General features: G+C 41.3%; 2 protein-coding genes and 1 long non-coding RNA gene across 5 annotated transcripts in view; 1 reads left to right on the top strand and 2 right to left on the bottom strand.

The window, feature by feature from the left end:
- Positions 1 to 13978, top strand: part of LOC138566184 (mitogen-activated protein kinase 14A-like) — a 191808-nt gene that overhangs the window by 170870 nt on the left and 6960 nt on the right. The gene's annotated exons all lie outside the window — the stretch shown is intronic.
- LOC138566185 (uncharacterized) lies at positions 7293 to 8600 on the bottom strand. The gene is made up of 2 exons (XR_011301861.1): positions 7786 to 8600; positions 7293 to 7403 (listed from the first exon to the last, which is right to left on the bottom strand). It is a non-coding gene; the product is annotated as an uncharacterized lncRNA (long non-coding RNA).
- Positions 9364 to 12990, bottom strand: LOC138566087 (uncharacterized). Its single transcript, XM_069643103.1, has 3 exons — positions 12804 to 12990; positions 9716 to 12421; positions 9364 to 9390 (listed from the first exon to the last, which is right to left on the bottom strand). Exons 2-3 carry the CDS (start codon positions 10793 to 10795, stop codon positions 9364 to 9366), a joined length of 1107 nt encoding a protein of 368 aa, XP_069499204.1. The 5' UTR covers positions 10796 to 12421; positions 12804 to 12990.

Raw genomic sequence — 13978 nt, 5'->3', positions numbered from 1 at the left:
TGGCATATTCCTGAGTATTGGTTGAGGAAGGGAAACCCCTCTTAGAACTAGCGTCAGACAGGTTTTTCTCTTTTATTTCATCATCAATAAAAGTCTATAGTCAAAGGCATGCCACCTGTGTGCCAGTCTCCTACTTCCAAACCCTCATATCATAAGAGTGTTATATTATAAAGGTAGCGTGTGCAAATAATGGCCAGGTTTCCTGCCCCAAAGAAAACAGTTACTACTCATGTTAAATACCTGCGCTGTACTCATCCCTGCAATGACATTAGGATAATGTGAATAGCCTACACACATTTACACCAACAACTCGTCAGCCTAGTTCCTAGTTATATCAGCCCCAATATCACGAGTTGCCGCCATGGTTGAATGTTAATCGTATACACTTTTGCCCACTATGGAATTGCAGACAAAACAGAATAAAAAAAGACCTATATCAAACAGGGTTCTTTATAAAACGCAAGAGAAATATAGCTGCCTCAACATCTGACATTAGCTCATGAGTTAGTATATTTTCTCATACATATATATATTCAGCACATGTGTTATATTTTAACGTTCTCAACAGCACAGTGTACTGATTAAATGCCTTAATACAATCAATATTTCTCAGCAACATAGGAAGGAGATCCATGCATCAATTTAGCCTAAAAGGCTATGTAGCTCGTCGTCATAGTTATGCCCACGTGGAGCCTTTGTGTTCAAATCAATAGCGCATTTAGTTTCCATTCTTCTGAAGGTCAATTTGAGATCCCCTCACATTTCTAAAACCCACAAAAGAGAAACATTTTAGGGCTTTATTGGGTCCCTTTCTATAATGTTGAGCAATCGGGTACGACCGATTCTCATTTCTCGCTCCAATGCGCTGTAAGGTTCTGCGTTTAGGCGTTACTGGCCAACATAAGCCATGAATTGTCACCAGTAAAACATCAGGAGGCGTTAGAGGGCCAGCCCGGTAGTTGAGGTTTTTTCTGAACCAAATAAGACCCTTAATGACCTTAAAATCACTGTTCTCAAAGGGAATGTCAGGATGGAAAAAGCAAGGTAAAATTAGGAATACAAAGGCATGACAATTTTCCATTCACTGACAGGCATTGGAGCGTCATAAGTCACTATCCCAATTAAACCTGCACTCTTTCTGCCCATAGATATGCAAAGATCACAATATCCAGAGATATTACTTAATATTAATTTCAATATGACTTTTGTTCTGGCATCTAACTGAGACAGCCCCTGCCTCCCTATTTCCGGGAGGCAATGGTTAAATGCAAGACTCCCCTGAACCCACATCTATTAGCTTTTAAAAAACACCACAGGAAGCAACACAAGTGAATCTCAGAAGGGCGAGGCTAGACCAGCCCCAAGAAGCCATGGTTGTGTTAGACTGGGAGGACCTCACAGTAGTTACAATCGTGTGAAAGAATGAAACTCTTGTTCAGAAGACCTGCACAAAAACAAGGAAGACGTCAGAGGTTCATTAAATAATAGTATTTATAAATGCACCAGAGCTCAAGTTTGTGGTCTTCAGTCACGTGGAGGGTTGAAGCTGGACGAACATGATGAACCAGACCTACGCAAGGTGACGGAGCGTGCCTCCACTCCCTCATATTCTCCAGAGGAAGGAACATTTCCAAGGCCAGGTTCAAAGCATTAATTGAAGTGCAGACCACGGAGGTGATGATAGATGATATGCTAATTGGTGGGATGCAATGGTTATGTAACGCTCACCTGATTCTCGCAGAGGCGCCGGTCTTGACTGGGCGACTACCGTATCTTCAAAGGTGATGTGTAGCACCCGGTTGGCTCTTTGGGCTGGACCTCTGTGCACTGTATGCCTGACGTGTAGAGTAAGATGTCTGCAGATAGAAAATATGGGGTTAATGAACTGGGGTTATTGGGGTGTCCCTATCTCTTTCCTCTTCTCCTCTCCGGTAGACCCCTAAAGGTTAACGCTCTCACCTTAGGTAAGTGAATGCCGAGCTCTCCATCTGCCTCGGGGCAGGGTGCTGTAGCCAGTTTCTTCACTGGATAGGTAGCGCAGGCCTCTTGACTTCAGAGGACTGCTGTCCGTCGTTTACTGCACGAACGGTAAGTTTCGAGTCATTCAAATGTCTTTTTAAAGTCTTTAGTAATGATGTCTCTTGTTTTGCAGGGTTCCGGCGATGGCGGATGACGGGCTGAAGTGAGTTGAAGATGGAGCCCGTGTGATGAATAGAAGCGCCTGGAAGCACGTGAGTAAGCGCTTGTTGCCTGCTTCACGATGCGGTCTAACTGTCTTTTTATTTTGCAGGTACGAGTTCGGAGCGGCTGCAGGGTGCCGGAATACCCACTGGATTAGATGCGGAAAGGAGTAATGGCATGTGAGTATTTAAGTTCCCCAATGTCTTTAAACGCACCTTGTTTTGTCTTTCCGATGCGGGATGCAGCGCCGAAGGCCTCCGGAGCGTGCAAAGAGTTGGTAAGCTTTTGTCTTTCAGATGCCGGAATGCAGTATGAAGACCTCCGGAGCGCACGAAGAGTAGGTAAGCCTTTGCCTTTCAGATGCCGGAATGCAGTGTGAAGACCTCCGGAGCGCACGAAGAGTAGGTAAGCCTTTGCCTTTCAGATGCCGGAATGCTAACCTGTTCTTTCTTGTCTTTATAGGTGTTGCTGAAGACTGGATTCAGGATGGTAAGCCTTTTTCCTTAGGCCCAGGACTGGATGCAGAAGACACGATGAGCGTCCTGCTGCAGAGGGTGCAGAATAACGCAAAGCAAGATTCATCCACCGGGTGTGGTTTAAATAGCCTCCTGTAGTGCTTAGGTGTCTCCTTCCACAGCCACGCCTAAGTAAGAAAAGAGTTCCTGGTAAGAAAAGAGTTCCTGCCTTCCAGAAGAGTTCCAGTGTTCTAAATCTAGGGAGTGGCTCCAGCCCCACCCAACAGGAAAAGTAGTTCCAAACAGAAGAGGATCAGAGGCTCAACTGGCAGGCAAGTAAGCAGCATGGTCTGCTGCAGGTAAGTCCACCCAAGCATTATGAGCCCGGCGCTTCCAGCGCTGGGACTGGGCATATTTATGAGCCTGGTGCCACTGGCGCCAGGACTGGGTCCAAAAGGTCCCAATTGGGACTGGTTGGCACTCGGAACCTGGGTTATGGATCTGCTTCCAAGGGAGTTGGGAAAACCCTGACCTTTTGGAAGCAGGGATCATGACAGGTTATGACCAACCCACCAGCACCTGGACGTCCAGCTTGTGTGTTGCTAACGTGGGTGGAAAAGTACTGACGGATGAAAGAGTGCCAGCCAATTATAGGGGGCCGCGTAGTTAAGGGTCCTATAGTTTGTGTATCCAATGAGACGTTGTGTATTTAGTGATGTTCATAGTGACCTGTTTGAGGGGAGGGCTTAGTAGCCCCACCTGATGTTAGAGACCCTATCACTTTCTTAGACTAGTATGGAATGTATACCTATATATAACCCTTTAAGTCTATCACATTTGCCACTAGTTTTTTGTAGTTTTCCACGTAGGATGACGTTAGCAAACACTTAGGTTAACGTCAGCAATGACAAGTTTTTGCTATAAAGATGTTTTTTAAAGAAATTTAGTTGACATCATGCTGTGAGACGTCCATTGATGTCTGTTGTACTCCCTGTTTTAGATAATTGACATTAAAACAGTCAACTTTGTCAACTTCCTGTGTCGTTTGATTATTGATGCCTGAGTAACTTCTGCTTTCCCATTCATCTCAAAGTATTGCTAACTCATCTTAAAGGGCTTGGTCGGCTGTCCCGGTTCAACCGGGTCGACGGGGGCAACTTCCCAAGGTAATTTTCCCTAAGATTCAGGTGTGTAGCTAGCTGCTGGAGTGGACCTCTTGGCATAGGTGCTGTTTAAAAAGCAGTAGCAGAACAAGCATTCCAGGGGCCTGTGGGGGGCCACTGTCCCATGTCAGACTTTGTTCTTCGGGTGTGGCAAAACACAATCTCAATATGGCATTTTATGAGAGAGGAGGATAGGGAGAGGGAGAAAGAGAGGGAGAAGGAGAGGGAGGGCATTCATCTCAAAGTATTGCTACCTCGTCTTAAAGGGCTGGGTCGGCTGACCCGGTTCAATCGGGTCGGCGGGGGCAACTTCCCCGAGTAGACCTCTGGGTCATTTTCCCTAAGTTTCAGGTGTGTAGCTAGCTGCTGGAGGGGACCTCTCGGCATAGGTGTAGTTTAAAAAGCAGTAGCCGAACAAGCATTCCAGGGGACTGTGGGGGCCACTCTCCCATGTCCGTCTTTGTTCTTTGGGTGTGGCAAAACACAATCTCAATATGTCAAAAAAGGTAGCAGGCGCTCCTCTCCAGAAAGAACATGGCATGATAACCTGTTCTGAGATGGGAGTTTGCAGCACACGCCTTTTGCTCACTGTACCTTTCACAGATGGAAAATATCCATTTGCATATCAGTCTTTGTCCCGCCCACATGGGCAGTCCAGCACCGAAATGCTATGTCAATTCCTCTCTGAACAAGAGTACCAAAAGCAACCCCATACACGTGTTTCAACCCCCTTTTTTTTTTTAAACAATCTCAATATGGCATTTTACGAGAGAGGGGGAGAGGGAGAGGGATGAGGAGAGGGAGAGGGAGAGAGAGGGAAGTGTGTGTGTACAAGTGCATGTGGGATTTATAAAGTATAAACCATGCTGGGAACCAATGGAACAATGTCCTTCGGGGATCCATGCAGGGGGGGGCGGAAGAAGGGTGCAGCAGTAGCAGAGAAGCTGGGATGGGGCCTTTGTTGATGACTGGGCTATGTACGGCTCTGTTGTTGATGCATCCTGCACCGGATACTCCAAGAGGCTCATATTCTTTGAGCATGTAACGTAGGGTAGTTGCTAGGTCTGGTAAAGACCCGGGGCTAAGCTGATGTCAGAACTGTTGGAACTGGGGGCTAGCTAGTCTTTTGGCTGTAGCAGTGCTATGACGAGTCATTTATGTGCGCCAAAAAGAGACTCCCTGGTGAAAGTGCCACCCACCTAGATGTTCTTGTTGACTTGCAGGTCTGAGGTTGGGGGGGGGGGGTTGTTCCTGGTAGTCCAGCCCCTCCTAGCAAGCCTACAGCACACGATGACTGGTAATCTTTACTTTGGTCACCACAGGCTGTAGCGTTGCCTCCCTTCGAAGCCCCCAGACCCTTCTTCCAGCAGAAGGAGAAGGCATCGAGTACTGGCAATGATGGGATCACTGCACACAATGGCAAGTGGCCATGATGTGATTACAGTGTAAAGTGGGCATGAGGTACATTATACATTAGGTACCAAGTGGATATACTGGAAATCAGCCATGGTGCACAAACTGGGTATAATAGAACCGGGAACCTATCTGCTTAGTGTGGATATTGGCGTCCCATAACTGGGAATAATGTAAACTTGCATTAATGTGGTAATGGTTATGCTGGAAACTGGTGAGGCCGTGGTAACTAGCCATTCTGTAAACGTGCAATGATGTGCTGACCAGTTGTAAAGAAAGCTTGATATGATGTGCTGATCAGGTGTAAAGAAAGTTTGCTATGATGTGCTGACCAGGTGTAAAAAAAAGCTTGCTATGATGTGCTGAACTGGCGTAAAGAAAGCTTGCTATGATGTGCTACCCAGGTGTAAAGAAAGCTTGCTATGATGTGGTAACCAGGTGTAAAGAAAGCGTGCTATGATGTGCTGACCTGGCGTAAAGAAAGCTTGTTATGAAGTGCTACGCAGGTGTAAAGAAAGCTTGCTATGATGTGCTAAACAGGTGTAAAGAAAGCTTGCTGTGATGTGCTAAACAGGTGTAAAGAAAGCTTGCTATGATGTGCTGACCCAGCGTAAAGAAAGCTTGCTATGGCGTGCTACCCAGGTGTAAAGAAAGCTTGCTATGATGTGCCAAATAGGTGTAAAGAAAGCTTGCTATGATGTGCTAACCAGGTGTAAAGAAAGCTTGCTATGATGTGACAACCAGGTGCAAAGAAAGCGTGCTAGGATGTGCCATTGTTGGGTTCAAATACGCATACATACAAACAAACAAAATATTTATCAGCAAAGCATTCAGTGACTTGAAGTGGCATTGCCAGTTTGGTATTTCTTATCAGCAAAGCATTCAGTGCCTTGTAGTGGCATTGCCAGTTTGGTATTTCTTATCAGCAAAGCATTTAGTGCCTTGAAGTGGCATTGCCAGTTTGGTATTTCTTATCAGCAAAGCATTCAGTGCCTTGTAGTGGCATTGCCAGTTTGGTATTTCTTATCAGCAAAGCATTCAGTGCCTTGTAGTGGCATTGCCAGTTTGGTATTTCTTATCAGCAAAGCATTCAGTGCCTTGTAGTGGCATTGCCAGTTTGGTATTTCTTATCAGCAAAGCATTCAGTGCCTTGTAGTGGCATTGCCAGTTTGGTATTTCTTATCAGCAAAGCATTTAGTGCCTTGAAGTGGCATTGCCAGTTTGGTATTTCTTATCAGCAAAGCATTCAGTGCCTTGTAGTGGCATTGCCAGTTTGGTATTTCTTATCAGCAAAGCATTCAGTGCCTTGTAGTGGCATTGCCAGTTTGGTATTTCTTATCAGCAAAGCATTCAGTGCCTTGTAGTGGCATTGCCAGTTTGGTATTTCCTATCAGCAAAGCATTCAGTGCCTTGAAGTGGCTTTGCCAGTTGGGTATTTCTTATCAGCAAAGCATTCAGTGCCTTGAAGTGGCATTGCCAGTTGGGTATTTCCTATCAGCAAAGCATTCAGTGCCTTGAAGTGGCATTGCCAGTTGGGTATTTCTTATCAGCAAAGCATTCAGTGCCTTGAAGTGGCATTGCCAGTTTGGTATTTCCTATCAGCAAGGCATTCAGTGCCTTGAAGTGGCACTGCCAGTTTGTATTTCTTATCAGCAAAGCATTCAGTGCCTTGAAGTGGCACTGCCAGTCTGGTATTTCCTATCAGCAAAGAATTCAGTGCCTTGAAGTGGCATTGCCAGTTTGGTATTTCCTATCAGCAAAGCATTTAGTGCCTTGAAGTGGCATTGCCAGTTGGGTATTTCTTTCGAATTGCAATGAGCGACAGTCCATGCAATTCCAATTGTAAAACAGTTCTAGAAGAACGGCTGGATACCATTACATTATCTATTGAAAAACTGTGGCTTTGAAAAACCTTGCTCCACCAGGGCGACTCCTTACAATCCCGATAGTTATACGTGCAAGATTAAAAGTTTCAAAATCCGGTCAATGAAGTCGCAGGTCAACTGTATAAGGACGGTAAAAAGCCTAACCGTCCCATACGTTGAAGAAATTAATTAATGAAAATACAGGACTCTGCGCCAACAACTCAAGTTGAGTTAAATCTTAGATTATGCTTTATTGATCATCCATGACCATTGAGCCCATAATTGATAACATGTTTCGGCTCCACTGAGCCTTTTTCAAATCCGGGCTACCCATAATTGTAATATAGGACATACAATATATCATAGTCAAAAAACAATTTGTATGAACGACATCATAAAGTATAACATAATACCAGTTTTCAAATATCGTGACCACAAAATATGCATAATAACATGAAAGAAATTAGACAGAAAAACAAGGATGGGCAAAAGGGAAGGGTTCATGGGTGTAGAAAAATAGGCAAACATATCATAATACATTGTTATGTTTGAGTAAACAGAAAAAGAGCACAAAAAACAGAAACAAAAACACAAACAAAAAGAAAAAAGAACCCATTAGTAATCATTATTCTTCAATTCATTGAATAATATAACCAAATTCTGCAATGGTCCCTTGAGACAAACTGACAACTTGGTGGATGTCCTTACCCGAAATTTGATGTAACCAGTTCTTATGACTATTTGTCCATGTAGTAGTAACGGGGTGCAATCCCCAATATCAATCTAAACAAAAAATGTAAGTAGCGAAGGTAAATAAAACTGATTGTCCAATTTAGAATATACATTAATTGTGTATATCAAGGTTGCCTGTGGCAACTAGGCATTTTCATGAGAATAAATCCCGCCCTTCACCAAACGGGCAAAACAACTCTTCTTAATGGTCACAGGCCATTTCTGCCTTATTCAAAACAATTCATTATAAGTTCCGTAGTGAAGACAATTGTAATTAACCATCATTACGTGAAATGATGACGCATTTCCAATTATAGAACACGTATATCAAGTACGGAAAGCACAACATATAGCTTATTTTGTTGCTACTCGTCAAGTACCATTAAAGCTAAATCTCATTGAAAAGTAAACCATGAGATAAGCGGTCCTCTCTTACCAGTTCCTGGAACACAAACAGTCACACGCGTCGGCAGGTAAGCCGAACGCTTACCAGGTATGCCTTCTTATACTAGGCGTCATCACTGTGCGCGGTTACCACGGCGACGCAAGGACAAGCGTCGTCATTGAAAACCGCATTCTATCCCCCAGCATTCTACAAATTACATATGCTATATAATTCAAAATATTTGAATAAAGCCTGAGAAACTAACAAAGCATGTATACGCTTCTCCTGACCCAATTTATATTTGTTGAATACTTAAATGGTTACTATCACAGTAATGTATAATCACGGGCACTAATGCACCTAACTACAAAAGGTTGGTGAGCATTACACGCAACATTCAAATAAAATACTGAGCTACCAATTATGATGGGGTATCCCTTTAACAACACCCTGAAATACATGTAACCTCCTAATAAACAATGAGCCGTGTTCTAAATCAAGTATAACAATGAAAATTATTCGAGCTTGAGAAGCCAGATTGCAATGTACTACATCTCACAAGAATGAAACCATTTCATTATCTGTATTAAGTCCTGTATTTGTCGAATTGAAGTAACAAATTGCTCTTGCTTCCGCTTGTCGTAACGCCTTCACTCTGTCACCACCTCTTTTGTTCAAGGATACTTGTTTAAGACCAATGAATCTAATTTCCGATTTGAGATGTAGCTGATGTGTTTTTTGCCAATGTTCAGCTAACGGAAGTGATGGGTCTTGACTGCCAATTTTGGCTAAATGTTCACGGATACGGATTCTCAACTGTCTCTTGGTGCTACCAATATATAGTTTGTGGCAGACACAGATGATGCCATATACTACAAAAGTTGTTTTGCAATTAATTCCTTGTTTAATGATCCAAAATTTTTCATTTTTATCTTCGAATTCCGTTGTTCTTTGGTATGCATATTTACATTGTGGACAGACTCCACATTTCCTGAAACCAGAATCTTTCTTGTGTAACCATGTACCTTGAGTAGTGCTCTCAATGTCCGGTAATAACGATGGACTAAGGATAGATTTAAGTGTATTTGCTCTTCTGAAGGTAATGCGTGGATGATCACTCACAAACTCACCAATATGACTGTCCAATTTAAGTAGGTACCAATGTTTGTTCAAAATTTTTCGTAATCTCTGGTGGTCTGAACAATATTGAGTGATAAAGCTAATCGGCATGTTAGCTTCCAAATTATTCCCTTGTCTCTGTCTCAAAGTATCCTGCTGCTGCATCAATTTGGTTCTCTTGTATGCTTTACTTATGTCTTTTTGGGCATATCCCCTCCTTCTAAAACGTCGTTGTAATAGATTACATTCCTCTTCAAATTTTAAGTTACTATTACAATTTCGTCTCGCTCTGATATATTCACCCAATGGTATATTGGTGATAGTTGGTCGAAAATGACAACTTTTAGCATGTAATATTGAGTTAACTTCAGTTGGTTTTCTGAATGTAGTTGTTTGTAGTACTTGATCTTCCAAATATATTGTCAAGTCCAGAAAATGTATCCGCTGTTTGTTGCATTCTCCAGTAAATTGAATATCAAAAAAATTAAGATTTAACTTGTCCACAAATGCGTGAAATTCCTCTATGCTACTATCGACGATGCAAAAAACATCGTCGATGTACCTTGTCCAAAATTGGATTTTCTCAATGAAAAATGATTCAGTGTATATTGCTTTGTCTTCCAACATCCCCATGAAGATATTCGCCAATGCTGGGGCATATTTAGTACCCATAGCTACCCCCTTGGTCTGTTGGTATACCTTGTTGTCAAAGGTAAAGACATTGAGATCAAACGTGAGATGTAACATTTCTTTAATCATGTTCAAATGGTTGTAATACGAGGCTGACTCATGCCTGAAAGTGTAGTCAACTGCAATCATGGCCCATTTATGCTGAATAGACGTGTACAGTGCCTTCACATCTAGAGTCGCTAGAAGGAAGGTACTCTGCCAAGTAAAGTTTTTTAGTTTCCGTATAAGGCTGGTGGAATCTTGCAAATATGAATGAAGTGACATAGCCCTTGGTTTGAGTAATAGATCCAGATATTCCGAGATATTCTCTGTGACCCACCCAATCCCACTCATGATCGGGCGGCCCTCTGGTATCCTTTCATAGGGTTTATGTATTTTCGGTAAGAAGTACATTGTTGGAGTTACCGGTTCTTTTATCCATAAATAAGTGCGTTCATCATCCGTTATCAATCCTTTTCTATGCCAATTGAGTATGTGCGCTTCAACTTGCTCCAATGCTGATTTTCGAAAATCATCCGTTCTTAATTCATAGCACCCAGGGGTATTTAAATGTCTGGATGCCATTTCCAAATAATCCTCCCGATCCATTAGCACAATATTGCCTCCCTTGTCAGCCTCTTTAATTACTGTCCGTGAATCCAATTTAAGCGAAACAAGTGCTTTCCTTTCCGATTTAGTTAAATTGTTCTGAGTAATCCAATTCTTATGTTTTTTACAATTAAGATTATATAGATCTCGTGAAACTGCTTGTTGAAAAGTGTCAATGACGTTGTCAGATGCCAACTGTGGCATGAATTTTGAACGTACTTTAAGTTCCTTTGTGGTAAGGGTATCAGATTTTATCTTGAGTTCATCTAATAAGTGAAATACATGATATTGATCACCTTCGGTCAATGAACGCAATGTATATGTATCTTCAATATCCTGGATCGACTTATCACTGATAAGTATGCTAGCCTCTTCAGGTTGAAAATCACCCGGTGCTTTGGTTGCAAAAAATTTTTTTAACTTCAATTTTCTGGTAAATTTAAATAAATCGATTTGTACGTCCAATGGACTGAAGTTACATGTGGGTGCAAAGGATAAACCCTTGTTAAGAAGAAGTCTTTCCTCTTGAGATATAGTTTTTTTAGACAAATTGAGAACAAGATCATCTGTTATTTGTTGGTGCTCATCTCCTTGGAGCTGGCCCTGGTTTGTCTCTTGTTTGCTTGTAAGCTTCCTATGTTGCCGTCGTTTTCTACACCCCCTCCTTCCTCTTCTCCTAGCACAGGTGTCAAAATACCCATAGTTGGTGGTAGCTGAAAACGGACTGTTTTCTGAGTAGAATTACGATTCCCTTTCTTGTATCTTTTGATCTGATTCAAGTATCCTCTTTGTTCAATTGATTTGGAACTAGCATTAGCTTGGTTGTCTTGGTCTGAGTCTGCATCAGAACTGGCCGATGATGTATTCGGGGTTGAGTTTCTGGACATTGGTTTTGAACTTGAGTCATATTTGGTTTGGAATGTATATACACGATCTTCCCTGTAATCACGTTCATCTCTATAGCTTTTCCGTAATTTCCTTATTTTTACTTCATCTTGATATATTTGCAACAGTTCATACATCTTCTCATAGTTTTTGGCTTTAGTATCCTCATTAGATTTCATCTCAGCAATTTCTTTGCGTATGCCTTCTATACCATCTAATGCCCTTTTATGCTCCCTAGTGGCATGTTCAATCAATAGGTCAATCATCTTCATGGAGCTGTTGCTCAAATTAGCTTCCCAGCCTTCTGCTAAATCTTTATCCAATTCATTGTTGAAATTTGGAAATATGGAAATATAAGAATCCTCAAACCCCTAGGTACTCTTTCATTAGCGACATAATTCTCAAGTGATACTTTTTCCCAGTACTTGTCAATTTCCTTTTTCGATATTCTTTCCAGTTTTATAAATTTCGAACGTAAATCTTCTCGTTTCGTAGGCATACTTGAAAATGCATGTGACATATCCCCTCGGGGGGTAAACAGGTTTTTAGTTTCTTCTTCACGGTTCTTCATATATGCTGCCATCATAGAAGAATGTTAATAAAGGTAACGGGTCAGCCCAATTTGCAAGTTAAGTAAAGTTTTGAAAAACTGTGGCTTTGAAAAACCTTGCTCCACCAGGGCGACTCCTTACAATCCCGATAGTTATACGTGCAAGATTAAAAGTTTCAAAATCCGGTCAATGAAGTCGCAGGTCAACTGTATAAGGACGGTAAAAAGCCTAACCGTCCCATACGTTGAAGAAATTAATTAATGAAAATACAGGACTCTGCGCCAACAACTCAAGTTGAGTTAAATCTTAGATTATGCTTTATTGATCATCCATGACCATTGAGCCCATAATTGATAACATGTTTCGGCTCCACTGAGCCTTTTTCAAATCCGGGCTACCCATAATTGTAATATAGGACATACAATATATCATAGTCAAAAAACAATTTGTATGAACGACATCATAAAGTATAACATAATACCAGTTTTCAAATATCGTGACCACAAAATATGCATAATAACATGAAAGAAATTAGACAGAAAAACAAGGATGGGCAAAAGGGAAGGGTTCATGGGTGTAGAAAAATAGGCAAACATATCATAATACATTGTTATGTTTGAGTAAACAGAAAAAGAGCACAAAAAACAGAAACAAAAACACAAACAAAAAGAAAAAAGAACCCATTAGTAATCATTATTCTTCAATTCATTGAATAATATAACCAAATTCTGCAATGGTCCCTTGAGACAAACTGACAACTTGGTGGATGTCCTTACCCGAAATTTGATGTAACCAGTTCTTATGACTATTTGTCCATGTAGTAGTAACGGGGTGCAATCCCCAATATCAATCTAAACAAAAAATGTAAGTAGCGAAGGTAAATAAAACTGATTGTCCAATTTAGAATATACATTAATTGTGTATATCAAGGTTGCCTGTGGCAACTAGGCATTTTCATGAGAATAAATCTCACTTCATTCATATTTGCAAGATTCCACCAGCCTTATACGGAAACTAAAAAACTTTACTTGGCAGAGTACCTTCCTTCTAGCGACTCTAGATGTGAAGGCACTGTACACGTCTATTCAGCATAAATGGGCCATGATTGCAGTTGACTACACTTTCAGGCATGAGTCAGCCTCGTATTACAACCATTTGAACATGATTAAAGAAATGTTACATCTCACGTTTGATCTCAATGTCTTTACCTTTGACAACAAGGTATACCAACAGACCAAGGGGGTAGCTATGGGTACTAAATATGCCCCAGCATTGGCGAATATCTTCATGGGGATGTTGGAAGACAAAGCAATATACACTGAATCATTTTTCATTGAGAAAATCCAATTTTGGACAAGGTACATCGACGATGTTTTTTGCATCGTCGATAGTAGCATAGAGGAATTTCACGCATTTGTGGACAAGTTAAATCTTAATTGTTTTGATATTCAATTTACTGGAGAATGCAACAAACAGCGGATACATTTTCTGGACTTGACAATATATTTGGAAGATCAAGTACTACAAACAACTACATTCAGAAAACCAACTGAAGTTAACTCAATATTACATGCTAAAAGTTGTCATTTTCGACCAACTATCACCAATATACCATTGGGTGAATATATCAGAGCGAGACGAAATTGTAATAGTAACTTAAAATTTGAAGAGGAATGTAATCTATTACAACGACGTTTTAGAAGGAGGGGATATGCCCAAAAAGACATAAGTAAAGCATACAAGAGAACCAAATTGATGCAGCAGCAGGATACTTTGAGACAGAGACAAGGGAATAATTTGGAAGCTAACATGCCGATTAGCTTTATCACTCAATATTGTTCAGACCACCAGAGATTACGAAAAATTTTGAACAAACATTGGTACCTACTTAAATTGGACAGTCATATTGGTGAGTTTGTGAGTGATCATCCACGCATTACCTTCAGAAGAG

The sequence above is a fragment of the Ambystoma mexicanum genome, chromosome 2p, assembly GCF_040938575.1.
Source record: "Ambystoma mexicanum isolate Mex_15411 chromosome 2p, UKY_AmexF1_1, whole genome shotgun sequence".
Lineage (NCBI taxonomy): Eukaryota > Metazoa > Chordata > Amphibia > Caudata > Ambystomatidae > Ambystoma > Ambystoma mexicanum.
The sequence above is the reverse complement of the archived record's forward strand: the minus strand, read 5'-3'. Positions and strand labels throughout refer to the sequence as shown.